Genomic DNA, 15871 nt, shown 5'->3' with positions numbered 1-15871 from the left:
CATTCATCTGGGCTCCAGGTGACTTAATCCACTCACACATCACTATATATCCTGGGAAGATGAAAACATGAAAAACATTACACACAGCTTGGGCAAGCACAAGCCGAGCAGACAGGATTCGCTAAGGATCAGGGAATATGAATTTGAACTTGAATTATCTGATCTCCCAATAAACAGAAGGGGGAGCAGGTGCAGTGGCCCAGAGAAGGAATTAACACGGGACTGTCACACCCCACCTCGTCCCGCAAGTAATGACGCGACCACCAGAGCTCTTCTCACTGCAGTTTATTCCAGGACTTTATTCACTTTCTCTCTCTTTTCCCCTCTCTTTCCTTACTCTCTCCTCTCTCCTTTCTTCCTCTCTCTTTCTCTCTCCTTGACCTCTCTCAGCCCTTAAGTAGGCATGGGCTGCCAACCCCAAACTGCCAGGTGGGCACTGCCCATAGGTTCACGCATATGCAGGCAACTGATCATCATTGCGTGATCATAGCATAGGTCAGGCCTTAGCCATCTCAGGAGTTGACTAAACATCTCCATCAGGTGTGATTCCACGCAGCTCGCTACACGGGACAATAAGGCAGAGTTAGAATACTGGAAAACACATCTGGCCTTACAGTTAACTACAGCTCACTCTACAGGTCATAGGAGCTGGCTGTTGGTTTTAAGTTTCAATTTATGTGTGCATGTGTATGCCATAGGTGTTCAGGTGCTTGTGGAAGAGATCCCCAGGAACTGGAGTTGTGAAAAGTTCATGAGGAGCCAGACCTGGAGTTGTGAACTCATCTTGGCTCCTCTGGAACACTAAGAACTCTTTATTTTATATCAACTGATTGAGGCTTTTTATTGTTTTTGCTATACATTTTTTTCCCACTCCCCTTCTTCCCTCCCCTCTACCTTCTACCCTATCCCTGTCCCCAACGCTTCCAATTTACTTAGATCTCTTTTTTGCCTTCCTAAGTGGATCCATTATGTTTCTTAGGGTCCTCTTTGTTGACTAAGACCAAACTCTTAGCCACAAGCCAGTACCCTTGGTGCTTGTTTTTTTGGTTTTTCGAGACGGGGTTTCTCTGGCTGTCCTGGAATTAGCTCTTGTAGACCAGGCTGGCCTCGAACTCACGGAGATCCGCCTGCCTCTGCCTCCTGACTGGGATTAAAGACATGCATCACCACCACGTAGCTCTTTTCCTTTTTAAACCCTGTCTCGAAAAACAAAAACAAAACAAAAAACAAAAAAAAAGTACTTTTAAGACAGCTCCTTATAAGGTTGGCTGGCCTGGAACTTGCTAAGTAGATATTTTCTTCTTTAACAAAACACAAAGAATGTAGTTTTACTTATGTATGTGCAGGTGCCTGTAGAGGTCATCGGCTCTCTGGGAACTAAAGTTACAGGTGGTTGTAGGCTGCCTGATGTGGGTGTTCATTACTGCTGAGCCATCTCGCTATTTCTACTTTTAACACAGGATCTCATGTGGCCCTAGTTAGGCCGAACACAGGTAAATCTGGCTGGCCTTGAACCCACAACTGTGTTGACTCTGCCTCTTGAGTGCTGAGATTATAGGCGGGAGCCACAGTGCCTTAACACTATGGGTTTTCTTGCTGCAGGGCAGTTTTATTGTGGCACAGCTGACTTCTGACAAGCATATCCACCAATGTGAGGAGCTGCAATCACAGAGAATATTCCCACATCTCCCAAGTTCTCCATAGACAATCTAGCTCCCCAGCCTCAGCTGCTGTAATTGCCTGTGTGATTTTTGCCCATATGATTTGGACTTTCAAACTTTAGGACTCATGGACACTTTTCCCCAACCTTTTTTTTTTTTTTAACAGGGTTTTACAATGTGGCCTTGGCTGTCCTGAAACTCTGTGTAGACTAGGCTGACCTTGAACTCAGATCTGCTTCTCCCTCCCAAGTGCTGGAACTAAAAGGCTTGCGTCACTGTCTTCCCCCCCAGTCTTAACTTTATTTGAATCTCACTAGAATTATCTGACTGCTTGCTTTAAAGAGCACAACTGGGCCACCGAAGAACATAGGTTAGCTTGGGAAAGCTTTGTCACAGCTGGACATACGAGAGACCAAAGACGGATAGGGGAAGAACAGTGTAAACAGGTAATTGTTTTTCTAACGGCATTTCCCGTATGGCAGCGAGGCAAATAAATGATTTTACTTATATTATTGTTTTTTCGAGGCAGGATCAGGCCTGGAATCTCATGCTGGTGCATGAGCATGGAGGGTGGAGGACAACGTACAGGAGTTCAGTTCGTTCTCTTCCTCCCACGTGGATCCTGCTACAGTTACCTGCTCCAGGCCTTGAGCTCCTCCTGCCTCCACTTTTCCAGGGCTGAACTTACCACCACCCTGAGGAGGCTGGGCTGTATAGTTTGTTTTGAACTTAAAGGCCCAACCTGACTGTATTTGATAAAACCTTACAACCATAGTCATGACCCAGTCTAATCTTACCAGAATAAGAAGTTTCTTACACTCATTTTCTTACTTTTGCCCAACTGAAAACAATGAAATCACTGCCAGAGAACTGATGGTCATCCGTTGGAGGTCAGACAAAGCTGCATATTTGCTCCCGTGAGCAACACTAGCTAACCCTTCAACACAATAAAACGTCCTGTCTTTCCATGTTTCTTTTCCTTAGCAATATTCATTTCCACCACGCTGAGTTGTGGCTTTTCCGTGTACTCGGAGCACACCCCACCTCCCAGCTCCAGTCCCATCCTCTTCCTAGTTTCCCATTTTCATGTCCATTTTCTTTTTCATACTTACTGGTTTTCCTTTTCAAAGGTGTTGCTTTTGTTGGCCACCTTAACTGTTCCAGAATTTTTACAGGACTGCCTAAATACTTTGATGCAAATTTATATAAAATCATCATTCACTCAGGAGACGTGGTGAGCATTGTTAAGAGCTGCTAGCCTAATTTTCACAGCTCAAGAAGTTCAGGGATTGGACTGAGACCCAGAATCCCTAGTCAGTAATTTAAAAATGCGTAGAAAGGCTCTTGCCCACTAACAGGCATTGTTGCTGGGCAGGCTAACTGCAAACCCTGCTCTACCTTGGTAATCCCTATTTTTGTTTAGCTTGGGCCTTTCTCCGTCAGTGTGGGAATTCCATAAACGAAATGGGAGCATTTCTGGTGATCTAGTCCTCATTTAAATCTAAGTTAGGTGGGGGTGTGATGGAAGTTGCCTGTAATATCAGAACTTGGGAGGTGGGGGAAGGCAGAAGGATCTGGAGTTCAAGGTCATCCTCAGCTACTTAAGCAAAGCAATTCACAGACAGGCTTAGCTATATAAAGTTCTATCTCAAAACAACCCTCAAATTAAAAAACAAAACAAAAAATCTGGTTTATTTCTCAGTATTTACAGCTATATACAGTTTCTTGGGTAGATAGGGGGTGATCGCATTCGTATTTCCTCAAATTGAACCTTTTAATATTCTTTAAAACAGGCATATCTTAAATCATATTCAATAAAATATTGTTACAAACAGGGTCCTTCTTCTGCTAGTTTCCACGCTAAATTTTGGCACTGTACCTTTTCTTCTCCTCTATTGGTAGGCCCTTTTAAAAAGTCACAGAAGCCAAGGCAACGCTTGAATCAGGTCAGTCAGTGGAGGGGTGGGCAGATTCGGAAAATCGCCAAAGCAAGCAGTATTCTGGAACCCAGTTTCAGTAAACTTAGCTGGGAACTTGGTCCAATTTCGAATGGACAAGGACAAAATTAAGTACCAAAAGCGAACAAGTAAGAGCGGAGGCTCAGCAAGGTTAAGTCAGTTGTCCAAGGTTACACCGAGCATATCAGAAGCAGAATCCCAGGGCTGAACACGTCTTAACTGTAGGGCGCGATCTATTCTACCTACGCCACGCCACCACTGACACGTGGTCAGGGGTAGTCTCAAGTATTTGTTGAATTAGTAAAGCCTGAAAAGAAAGTTGACTGTAAGAAGCCTGGGAGAGGTCGAGGAAAAGGACATACACGTGTACACACACACACCCCACACACACACCGAAAAGCAGACCACGAGCAGAAAGCAAACCCGCCCCGAAGCCCACCAAGTTTTCCCGGCAGCGCATTCCGGCGGGCGGCGGCCCGGGAACCCAGCCTTCAGCCGGGGTGGCCGTCTAGGCCTGGGCCGTGGTCTCCCCGCGGGACCCGGGGGCACGCGAGCCCCGGAGAGGACCGCCCGCCTTTCCCTTCCGAGTCCCGGGCTCTAAAGAAGCACGCAAACACATGTCCCCCAGCGGTCCGCGATGGCCCGGCAGCCGCGCGCCCGGGCGCTGGGGAGCCACCTTCGGGGCGTTTCGCGTCCTCGTCCTCCCCACGCGCAGCGTGGCGGGCCGCGGCCTGGCTCGGGTGCTGCGGGGCCGCGGCCGGGTCGCCGCCGAGCACGGTCGCCCGCCGGCCGCGGGGCCTCGGGGCGGCGAGAGGCGGGGCGGGCGTGCGGGCGGAAGGAGGCGGAAGAGGAGGAAGAGGAGAAGGAGGCGGCGGCCCGAGAGACGGGCGGGGGGCGGGCCGGGGGAGGGGACGAGCGGGATTTGCGGACGCCGCGCCGCTGCCGGGAGCCGGCGGGGGCCCAAGAGTGACCGAGTCACGGCGGGCGCCGGCGGAGCCGCGGCCGCGTCGGACCCGCCTCCTGGAGGAGCTCAGCCCCGGCCAGGCCCGGCCCCATTCCCGCCCCGCGCCGCCTCCCCGCCGCCGCCGCCGCCGCGGGAGCGCTCCCCTGCCCACCCCGCCCCCGCGGCCGAGCCCGGGAGTCGAGTGGGAGTCGGCCGGCTGGGCGCGGGCAGCGCCGGGAGCCCGCGGTGGGGGCACACTGCAGCCGGGAGCCCGGGAGGGGCCGCGCCGCCAGCGTCTGAACTAGGATGTCCCGACATGAAGGTGAGAGCCGGGCCCCCGCCCCCACCGCCTGGGCCTCGGCCTACCCCGCCCGGGGTCCGGGCGCTGCCGAGGGCAGCGGGCTACCGGCGGGGACGCGGCCCGGACCCGAGTCGCGGGACTCGGGGCCCCGAGGCGACCGGAGCCCGAAGAGCGAGCGAGAGCGGGAGCGGCGGCCGCTACCGTGGCTTGCGGCGGCGGCCCTGAGCTGGGCCTGGAGCCGGAGGCGGGGCGGCCGGGCGGCCGGAGGCTTTGCACTGTCATGGGGCGGGAGAGGGGGAGGGGAGGCGGCGGGGCCCGTTACCGGCGGGAGCCTGGCTCTCGGGACGCATACCGGACGCCGAGGCCTGGCTGGCCGGGCCGAGAGGGAACCGCGGGGCCCCGGCGCGGCCTAGCTGCGGCGGCTCCCGGAAGAGCCCGGCGCGGGTGGCCGAGGCGGGTCGCGGGCGTGCGGCCGCGGCAGGGGAGCGGGGTCCGGGCCCGGCGGACGCGTCCGGTGTCCTGGAGACCGCGGGCGAGCGGCGGTCCTGCTTGAGGGCTGCCGGCGGGAAGGCGCCGCGGCTCGGGCAGCCCTCGCTGACTGGAGCTCGCCCGGCCTCGCGGTAGGCCTCGGCGCGTCCCTGGGCTCGGGTAAGCCAAGTTCCCGGGGCGGATCCAGCCCGGCCGCGACGAGCAAACTCGCTGCTCCGTCACCCGGTCGGAGCGGAACTCGCTCCCGGCCGGCCCCGGCCCTCGCCCGCGTGCGCTACCCACCACAGCAGTCTTACGGTCGGGGGGCGTTTGGACTTCCGCGCTGCCCCGTGAAAACACGCTAGGGTTCTGTGGCTGCGAGTCAGGCCACTCAGGTCTCGGCCCCACGGCACAAAGGCACGAGTGTTGGAAGGCCGACGGCTGGGCGATGAACTGGTGAAAAATAAGTTAACTTGAATTTACTACCATATGGTTTAGGAAGGGGGAGGGGGCTGTGTGCTCTTTGTTTCACTTCAGCAGGTTTTACTTTAAAAAGTAGTCACCCGACTTGGTGAAAAGTTTATTTCACTACGGTTAATGGAAGCTTGTAGAAGTGACTTGAAAGTACGGTGGCCTTTAGATTCTCAAGTCCTGGGGAGGTGTTTGGGAGTGGAGAAAGTTTGTGGAGGATTGTAGGGTGTGCTTTACCGAGGGAAGGGCTTTCTTAGGGAAATACAGACCAAAGATTTCCTAGGTTGTAAAACTCTGATTAACATATATTTCGTGTGTGTTTCAGAATTTGCATTCCTAATGGCAAGATTGAGATTAACTCTGAACATTTTGTGTTCACGGATTCTGTATTAAAAAAAAGGGAAGAGACTTCTTGGCTCATTTTTGATTACTAACTGTTCAAGTGTTGTGGTAGCAGGGTAATTATTTTAGCCCCAGTCAGAAACAGAAATATTTGGAACTCTACCTGTTAACCCATTTTGTATGCTTAATGGGAATATGTTTCTTATCGCTGCAGTTTGAAAAAAGTTGTAATTAAGGTCAATAATCAATTCCATTTGGAGATGTTAAGGTTAGCCTTAAATTGCAGCAGTAGGGGTATTGACCACCTTCAAGACAAAATGAAGGTTAGCATTGGCTGCAGGCTCTAACTCAGGAACTAGATTAAAAGAACAGAATCCCAGTCTAGGGAGATGGGTCTCTGAGATCTTTGCCCCTCACCTTAAGGAAGCATCCAGATCCAGAATATTCTTAATGAGCAATAGCCTGGAAAAAAGAGTCCTTTACCCCCAGATAGTGTACTAGAGTCATTAAAATGGCTTAGGTAGATACAATATCCTTCAATAAAAGACACACTGCAATTTAAGCCTGCCTTTCCCTATTTGGGCCTGGAAAAGGTGCTTTTATAACACCTGTGTTGCCTTTTAGTTGCTTGACATCTTGAAACTTGCAACACCTTTTTTGGCAACTTAATGCCAGATGTTTCCTAAATGGATGTTGAGAATATTGTACAGTGTTTTAACACGTGATTTTATATTTCTATAATACATTAATTAAATTTATTACTTTATTTACTTGAGCCAGGGTCTCACTAAGTAGCCCTGGCTGGCCTGGCCATGAATAATGCTTGCCTCTGCCTCCCAAGGACTGTGGTTAAAGTTATATCCCAACAGACAGTTGTAGTCTAAGGGTCTAGTCTTTGGCCTAATGCAGGAATGATAGTTTTTTGAGAGATTTCTCTGTTTTGTATATGTCAGGCAGTAATTATTTCCATCAGGAAGGATTTGACATATCAGCAAATAGAGGTTATAATCCCAGGTTTTCACTTATATTTCTCTTCTCAGCTTTGAAAAAGCTATTTGTTTTGTTCCAGCCTGCTTTGTTTGTTTATTTTTCCAAGGCAGGGTTTCTCTGTGTAGCCCTGGCTGTCCTGGAACTTGCTTTGTAGACCAGGTTGGCCTCAAACTCAGAGATCTGCCTGACTCTGCCTCCTGGGTGCTGGGATTAAAGGTGTGCGTCACACTCTCTGGCCTCAGCTTTGTTTTTGAGACAGGATCATGGTTTTGGTTGACCTGAGTTTACTATGTGCATTAGACTGGCCTCACACTCAAAACCACTCCCTCTATCCGCCTCCCTCCTGTGCCACTATACCTAGCCTAGCATTTTTTAGTGGTTTGGTTTTTGAGCTCTTTAATCAATCTGCCCTCCAAATTCTCTGCAGTTTTTTTCCTCAGGACTGTGACCCAGAACTAATGTAGTCTAGTACAGGGCAGAGCCACGCTGTCTCTATTGCTCTTGTCTTCTTGCTTCTCCAGGCTTCTGTGCACAAGGAGCTTGCTACTTTGTCTTCTCTCGGCTCTAACCAATGGCTGGGTAGTATACAGATGATGATGTTTTGGACAACACAGCCCCAAGATGAACACCTGTCAAGAACAAGCACTGGATTGCTCTAAGAAAAATGGATGCAGCCAAGGACAGCGAGAAACGGTCTAGGCCAGGGTTAGCATACTTTCTCCAAAGTGAAGGCCCAGGTAGAAAACACTGTATGTAGGCTGAGCCAGCTATAAGATCTGTCACTTCCACAGTGGTCATTTGAAAACCAGCTAATCAAGTGCTTGTGGCCATCTTCCAATTAAAACCTTATTTATGGACACTGACATTTGAATTTCATATAATTTTCATGTGTCATGAAATATGATTCTTTGAAACCCTGCCACCACCACCATTTAAAAACCTAAAAGCCATTCTTAGCTAGTACGGCCAGTCAAGAACTGGTGATGGCCACAATTCATCCAAGTATTGGAGTTTGCCTGACTCTGCCCTTCATAGAGGTTTAGAGTTGGGCAGCCTGGAACTGTAGTGAGACTGTACCCTTCATATGCCAGTTTTTCCACTGGGCCATGAGCAAGTGCGGGATTGAGCCAGCTCCAGCACCTCATGAGGCAGTACCACAGAGATGGGAGAAAGGAATGTGTCTGTGGAGGTAGCAGTGCCCCATGACAGAGAAGTTCCTATTTGCTATGTGACTTTACTGAAGAGAATTGCAAGGCCTTTTTTCATTTCGTTTTGAAATGCTAACATAACAGACACTTCCCAGGTCCCAGCACCCAGTCACTGTATGTTCTTTACGTCAACAATCTCTAGTTCCATTTCTTACACACCAAACCCAGTCATTTTCTGTTTTCTCTGTTTAGCTTTTAAAATGTCTCTACTAGGGCTGTAGCTCTTTTGTGGAGTACATGCTGCTGTTGTGTTCTCCTGCTTCTTGTTCTTTTTGAGATAGGGCCTTAGGTGTCTCTGGCTGGCTTTGACAATGTTGTGACCAAGAGTGACCTTGAGCTCTTGATTTCTTCCTTCTACTTGCCTGCTCACGATTAATGGGATTAATGGAGCGTTAGGACTTGAACTCAGAGCTTCAGACTGCTGGGTAAGCATTGACCAGCTAAGCTCCATCCCTGGCTTTGCAGTTCGTGGTTAACCTGCATCATAAAGCTCTGGATTCACCACCAAAAAAAAAATAAAGCCAGCTGTGGTGTCACCTGGCTCTTAGCTCTAGTAGCTCGTCCGATAAGGCTGGAGGAGCCTTTGAGCCTAGGAATTTAATGCCAGCCAGTTCTGTCAAGAGACAACAAACATTAAGGCTTGTGCTTGTATTTCCAGCACCCTGTCAGGAAGCTGAGGCAGAGTTTAGAAGTCCAGGCCATCCCGCGTCACACACACACTATCTTAATGTCATGTTTTGGTAAACAGCATATTTGAAATGTATGCTATTAAGAGTTTATAAAAGTCAGGAAATAGCTTTGTAAATAAAAACCTGTCAGATTACTCAGCTCATTAGCTCAGTTATGAGTGTTGTGGTTGAGTGTGTGGACTAACAGATAGCTCTAAATCCTTGGGCTGTTTGCTTACTGTGTAAATGCACTGCTAGGTACCAAGGAATGTGGAGAATAAGGAAACAGCCTTTCCCTTTAAGCTTGGTAGGAGAGGTGGTTTGTAGATAGTTTCCCAAGTGAGCACTGCCTGAGGTGGGCCCCAAGAAAGGCAATAAGCAAGTGGATGTCAACTGCTTCCCAACTTTGCTCCTGCCTCTTTGGCCCAGTTTTCATTTATTTCGTGTGCATGAGTGAGGGTGTGTGTGTGTGTGTGTGTGTGTGTGTGTGAGTGAGTGTGAGAGAGAGAGAGAGAGAGAGAGAGAGAGAGAGAGTTGGGCCAGCTTTAGAACTGAGTTCTCCCCTTCTATTGTATGGATCCTGGGCTCATACTCTGCTCACCGTGCTCAGGTGGCAGGTGCCTTTACTTCCTGACACATTTTGCCCTGTTTGCCCAATTTTAGAGAGGGAACTTATTTCGATTTTAATATCTTGAGTGTTTTTTTTTCTCTTCTGTTTTTTTTGGGGGGGGGGATGTGGCAAGGGACGGGGTCTCTTGTTGCACAGGCTGTCCTTGAACTCCTGTTCTTCTACCTCAAGTTTTGGGATTACAGGTGTGTTCGTTACTATATGTACCCACTTTCAAATACTTTTAAAGTTTGTTCTCTGATACTGTTTATTAAAAAGATATTGCGTGTATTTCTTTGTTCAGGAAGTGGGGTGCCACATACCCCAGTGTACCTGTGGTGGTCAGAGCACAGCTCTCAGAAATGGGTTCTCCTTCACCTTCCCAGGAGTCCCGGGCTTCGCACTCAGATTGTCGGGTTTGGTACAAGCATTTTACTTGCTCTGCTACTGGCAGCCTGGCTACTGTGAAGTTTTCTGGGACAGGATCTCATGCAGTCTTTGTTTCCACCTCCTAAGGCTGAGATGACAGGCGTGTACCATGATGCTGTGTGTATGCAGTGCTGTATGCTAGACCAGCAGTCTACCCATAGAGCTACAAACCCAGCCCTTTCCTGTGCTGCTCTTGGCAAGAGGTAAAATTGTTAGAGGAGTCAAGTAGAAAGAAATCTATTCCTTATATTTATTAATTTCCTTGGTTGTTTTGCAGTGCTAAGGATGGAACCTAGAGCCTCCTGCATTCTGCATTCAAAATAAGGGAATTACCACCTCAGCCCTTCTTATTCTGTTCCAGGCAGACCTTGAACATGTCATCCTCCTGCTTCACCTTCCATTGTAGCTGGGGTTGCAGGCCTGTGCCGAAAGGCTGTCTTTTTCTGGCTTCTAATCCACCAGCTTTTTGAAGATTTTTACTTGTGTAATGACAGTGAGTATAGATGGGACAGGTGACAAATTGTTACTTGTTTCTCAGAAACACCTAATACTGTTAGCTTCCGCAGTATGGAGCACAGGCTGTAGGGACGTCAGTCAAGTTAGTATCAGTTTATGTCATGTTTGTGCAGCACTGGGGATTGAACCCGGGACTCGAACACATGCTGTAAGGGCTCTGCTGTGGACAACAGCCCTGGCCCTCAACTTTGGTTTTCTGAGACAGGATCACCTGTTGCCCTAACTGGGCTCAATCAAACTTGATTTGTAGCTGAGGTTGACCTTGAACTCCTGATCTTCCTGCCTCTGCCTCTCAAGTGCTGGGTGTTTGTGCCATTATACCTAGCAACTTTTTTATTGGCAAAAATTATATATTAACTTTTTATCATGTACAACATGTTTAAATGTGTGTGCTGTAGAGTGTTACAACTTTTAGAAAGTTGTGCTCATTTGTATATTATTTTCAAAAAATAAAACTAAATAGCACTAAACACATATAAAGACATAGAGTGAATTGAAATATTGGTTTTTCAGAATTTGATTTTTTTTTTCAGAATTCTCAAGCCACACTTTATAATTGGCATGCAGTTTTATTTCTCACTGAAAAGATGTGTGCCATCGTGTCTTGGTTATGTTCAAAGATCATGATAGGCTGGGCGGTGGTGGCACATGCATGCCTTTAATCCCAGCACTCGGGAGGCAGAGGCAGGCGGATCTCTGTGAGTTTGAGGCCAGCCTGGTCTACAAGAGCTAGTTCCAGGACAGACACCAAAGCTACAGACACTTGAGTTCTAATAAACCATAGATTGTATTTACTTTTGACTTTCGCTTCTTTTTTTGCCATGTGTCTGGCCTAGAACTCATTTTGTAGCCAAGGTTAACCTTGAACTTGTGATCCTCCTGCCTTTTTTCTGAGAGTTGCAATTGTGGGCATAAGCCATCAAGCTCAGCTTCTTTTTCTGTAAACAATAGATAAGAACATAAATTTGTGAGAAAACACATTGTATTTTAATTTATAAGTTCTTCATATGAAGTTCAACTTGAAATTTGAACTTGTTCAAATTGTTCTAAAATAGTACTTTCTCCCCCCCATTTGTTGTTTTGTTTTGTTTTTAAGAGACAGGTTTCTCTGTGTAACTTTGGAGCTGTTTTGGAAACTCACCTAGTAGACTAGGCTGGCCTTGAACTCACAGAGATCCACCTACCTGTACCTTCCAAGTTCTGGGATTAAAGGCCCACGCCATTAATTAAAGGCCCCACCATTGCCTGGCGTGCTTTCTTGTTTTCATTCTTGGAATTTTACATTGCTTGACATTAGGCTGTGTGTGCACTCAGAAGGCTGAAGCAGACAGATCAGGCAATTTCTGGCCAACTTAAGCTACGGGAGACCCTGTTTGAAAAAAAAAAAGCATAAGAACCATAACCAAACAATTAGTAATAATTTTGTAATTAGAAGCTTTGTCATAGTACAAACTTAGGAACTTTTTGATCAAGTACATCCATCCATTTGGCTTACATCCTTGTAGAAAGAAGCCTGTGTTTATGAAATGTGACTTCATTTTCATAGCATCTGCTTTATAGTATCTGTTGTGTGCCTGAAGCTACCATATTGGTTTGTTTGGTTTGGTTTGGGTTGGTTGGTTGGTTGGTTGGTTGGTTGGTTTTTTGCAATAGGGCTTCTCTGTATAACAGTCTTGACTGTCATGAAACTTGCTTTGTAGACCAGGCTAGCCTTGAACCTGCCTCTGCCTCCCTGAGTGGTGGGTTTAAAGGCATTCTTCAACGCCCCCACTCCCACCCTGCCATTGTTCCTTTTTAAAAATTTTCTATACACTGTCTTTTGCCTGCATGCATGTCTGTGTAGTACATACGTAAGCCAGAAGAGGACAGTGTGTCCCCTGGAACTGGAGTTACAGGTGCTGTCATGTAGGTGATGGGAATCAAACCTAGGTGTCCTCTTTTTTTAAATTGTTGTTAACCTTTTAATCCCCGACTGTCTGAATCAACAGCTGCAACACCGCCACTATCAGAAGTGGTTACTCTTTCAAAGCTACGAAGGGAACTTAAGATTCGAGGTTTGAGGTGGAATTCTGCTCAGAGAGACTGAATAGCAAGAAGCTCCCTTCTTCTCGCCTCTCCAGAAGCCCTCAAGCCCTCCTACTCTCCTTACCCCTCCTTAAAAATCCTTCTCCACCTGGCTCCACCCTACCACTTCCTGTCAGCTACTGCTGACGCAGCCTCCTGACTGCACGTGAATTTTATTTAATCAAACACATCTTTGCAGCATTGAACAAATGTACCAGAACATAAATAAAAGCAACACACCTTAAAATAATATTCTACAGCACCTAGATCTTCTGGAAGAGTAGCCAGTGTTTTTAACCACTGAACCATTTTATTTATTTTTCCCATGTTGTTTCTAAACAGAGTTTGATGTGGCCCAGACTGACCTCAAACAAACTGTGTTGTCAAGGCTAGCCTTGAACCCCTGACCCTTCTACCTCTACCTCCTGAGTGCTGGGATTTCAGGTGGGTGCCACCATGCCTGACTCCACATGTTTAAGTATACAGAGTTCAGTGTAGTAGGAGGAGCAGGCCGTGTCCTGCAGCCCAGCTAGCTTACACCTAAAATAACCACACAGAAATTGTATTAATTAAATTATTGCCTGGCCCATTATATCTAGCCTCTTCTTGGCCAACATCCTGATCTAACCCATTTCTACCAATCTGTGTAACGCCATGAGGGCATAGCTTACCAGGAAAGATTCTAACCAGCGTCAGTCTCAGGCAGGAGATTCATGGTGTCTGCCACACTGCCCTTCTTCCTCCCAACATTCAGTTCTCTTTTCCATGCCTACCTAAGCTCTTCCCTATCAAAAGGGCAAGGCAGGTTCTTTATTCAACCAATGAAACCAACACAAATACAGAAGGACCTCTTACACCGGTTCAGCAGTTTTTAAATGTGTCCATTGCTATGTTTTGGCCACGTACAGTACATATTGGAGCGGTAGAATAAAGCAGACAGTTTCCGAGGCTTAGGTTGTACCTAAGAAAAATTACTTGGGAAGGACATGAATGGTCAAAAAGCACAGGGTACTCTTGGGATTGTGAGGGACAGGAGAGGACACCAGACAGGTATTGGCATAGGAGAGAGAGTGGCTATGTAACTTGGCAATGATTATGGTTATATAACTGCAACAACAGAGGACCACCACCAGCCTGGTGCAGTGTCCTGAGACGCAGACAGCAGGTAGCTTAGTGTCTGGTGCGCTTAGAAAGAGGTGACTTGCTTTGCGCCATGTCCTGTGGTGCCATCCCTAAGTGGTTTGTGGCCCTCCCAGTGCCTCTTGGTGGGGGGGCTACAGCCTAGAGAATTGTTTTGAGTTTGGCAAAATAGAGCTTGGTGCAACCCTCAGTGATGCAAAATTGTCTCATCTTGTCTTCGGCTATGGTGCTCACCAGTAGTCCCAACAGACTTTGCCAGAGGTCACAGAATGTGGGGAGAAAGTATGGATGGATATGGACTCTTGAAATTTATCCTACCACTAGAGAGGGATAGCCTGAAATGACAAGGTGGGTCAGGTATGTCACTTTGGGCTAGGAGGAACAGCGACTGACTTCTTCACATTTGGCCTAATTAGGTTTGCACATTATTTTCCACTGAATTGTGTGGGTGCGTGGGTGTATGGGTGTTTCTTTACATCTTACACTGAGCTGGCATGAACTGTACCCTTTTTTAATAGCCGAAGGATTTTCATTTAGAAAATCGCTTTTTTTGTCTGTTACTTTTTGGTTTGGTTTGGTTTGGTTTGGTTTAGAGACACCATCTCACTTTGTAGCCCAGGCTGGTCTGGAACTAACTGTGGATGATGGCTCAGGCAGCTTCAGGGTCACAGTTAGTCCTCTTGCCTCAGCCTTCGAATTGCTGGAGCTACAGTTATGAGCCATTGGGCTTGACTGAGAATCTTTTTCAAGTGCTAAGTTCAGCCTAGGGAGCTGGTTTAGTGGATAAAGTACCTGCTAATAAGCATGCATGCGACCTGTATTTGGGTTCCCAATACCCACTAAAAGCCTGTAACTTACCTTTTGGTTATGACTTGTTTATTGTTCCTTTAAAGACCGATATGATGCCATCTCTACCTGGGAAGCTAAGGAACCCTCCAGGAGCATCTCCAGATACTCCACACGCCATGTGTACTTTTGGGCCTCCCCTCCCTTTGCTAGGTGGGATAGTATTACCCTTGAGTTGTACTACCACCAGTGCCTGGCTCCCGAGAGCTCCCTGTGAGTTACTATTAGATTTGTTAGAGTTTATCTAAAATAACCAAGACTCCTTAAAAACAACCTCTCCTGTTTTTCCTTGGAGATGCCTATTAACTAACAGGAAAGGGGAACTGTGGTAAAGAGGACCTGGAACTTTCTTAGAGGAGGAATGAACAAACTACATAGAGCAAAAACAGTCGAGGGGAGCGGAGTCCTGGGACCTGGCCTGGGCTGGCACTGGGTTACATTTTGTTTCCTCTGCTTCTGGTTTCAGGTTAACTCTGCACTAATTGTACTGTGTATCTGAATTTGCTAGTCCTTTTAGTTGTTTCTTCTGTGATTATTTATGGAGCACCTACCCTGGTGCCACTCAAAGGCATCCAGTGCTTGCCACAACTTGTATGTGGGTCCTTGCTAGAAGATAGTACTATTCAGTGGGTCTGAAACACATGTTTGGACAGTAAATGCTTTCCTATTGGGCTCTCTTCAGTGTGCTGGAATTAATCTTGAAGTTTATATTTTACGACAAGGTAATTAAACCATGTAAGTATTTTAATATTTTGTCAACAGTTGCATGAGCCTTCCTCCTTTAAGTTTATTTTCATTTACATTTCTAGTCTGATTCTGCCCAGCAGTTCATTTCTTTCCTTTCCAGTATTAAACTGTGGTGCATTCTGAGGTCTCGGTGCACATCTGCATGTGTGAAAGTATGTTAGATTATTCCTCATAGGTTTGTAATTGTTGATGCTTAGTGAGAAAAGAGCTCAAGGGATTAAATGTTTAATTTTCTGTTGAAAGCACTTAGTTTTTGCATTATAGGCTTTGTACAGTCCTGTTGCTTATGTAACTCACAACTGCTGGGCTGAGCAGCTAGACCCTACTTCTGACCTTCTTGGTCCACCAGTGTCCCCCCCATGCCTGGCAGTGCTGCAGTTGGGATGCTCTCTGAGGAGCTAAGGACATTGAAGGAAAGCAGACATGCACTGTGTATGGGTTGATGTGGACCTGTCTTTTTTTTCTGGCTTGATGGTGGAAAGGAAGCAGGTGGTCTTCATGTTCAGATACCC

General features: G+C 47.4%; 1 protein-coding gene across 2 annotated transcripts in view; it reads left to right on the top strand.

Annotated features, from left to right (window-relative positions):
• Window positions 1-4528: 4528 nt before the first annotated feature.
• Kcmf1 (potassium channel modulatory factor 1) overlaps window positions 4529-15871 on the top strand; it is a 63098-nt gene continuing 51755 nt past the window's right edge. The window contains exon 1 of one of the 2 annotated variants that reach the window (XM_041637815.1): window positions 4529-4884. In XM_041637815.1, coding sequence (XP_041493749.1) covers window positions 4869-4884 — 16 coding nt within the window. In that variant the 5' untranslated portion in view covers window positions 4529-4868. Of the gene's footprint in view, window positions 4885-5349; window positions 5512-15871 lie in introns of those variants that run through there. The other variant, XM_041637823.1, reaches the window with a different exon arrangement.

This window comes from Microtus oregoni, unplaced genomic scaffold (genome assembly GCF_018167655.1).
Source record: "Microtus oregoni isolate MIOR12 unplaced genomic scaffold, Mior012 000002F_ref0000024, whole genome shotgun sequence".
NCBI classification, from domain to species: domain Eukaryota; kingdom Metazoa; phylum Chordata; class Mammalia; order Rodentia; family Cricetidae; genus Microtus; species Microtus oregoni.
Note: the sequence above shows the minus strand (reverse complement) of the source record. Positions and strands in the feature narration are given on the sequence as shown.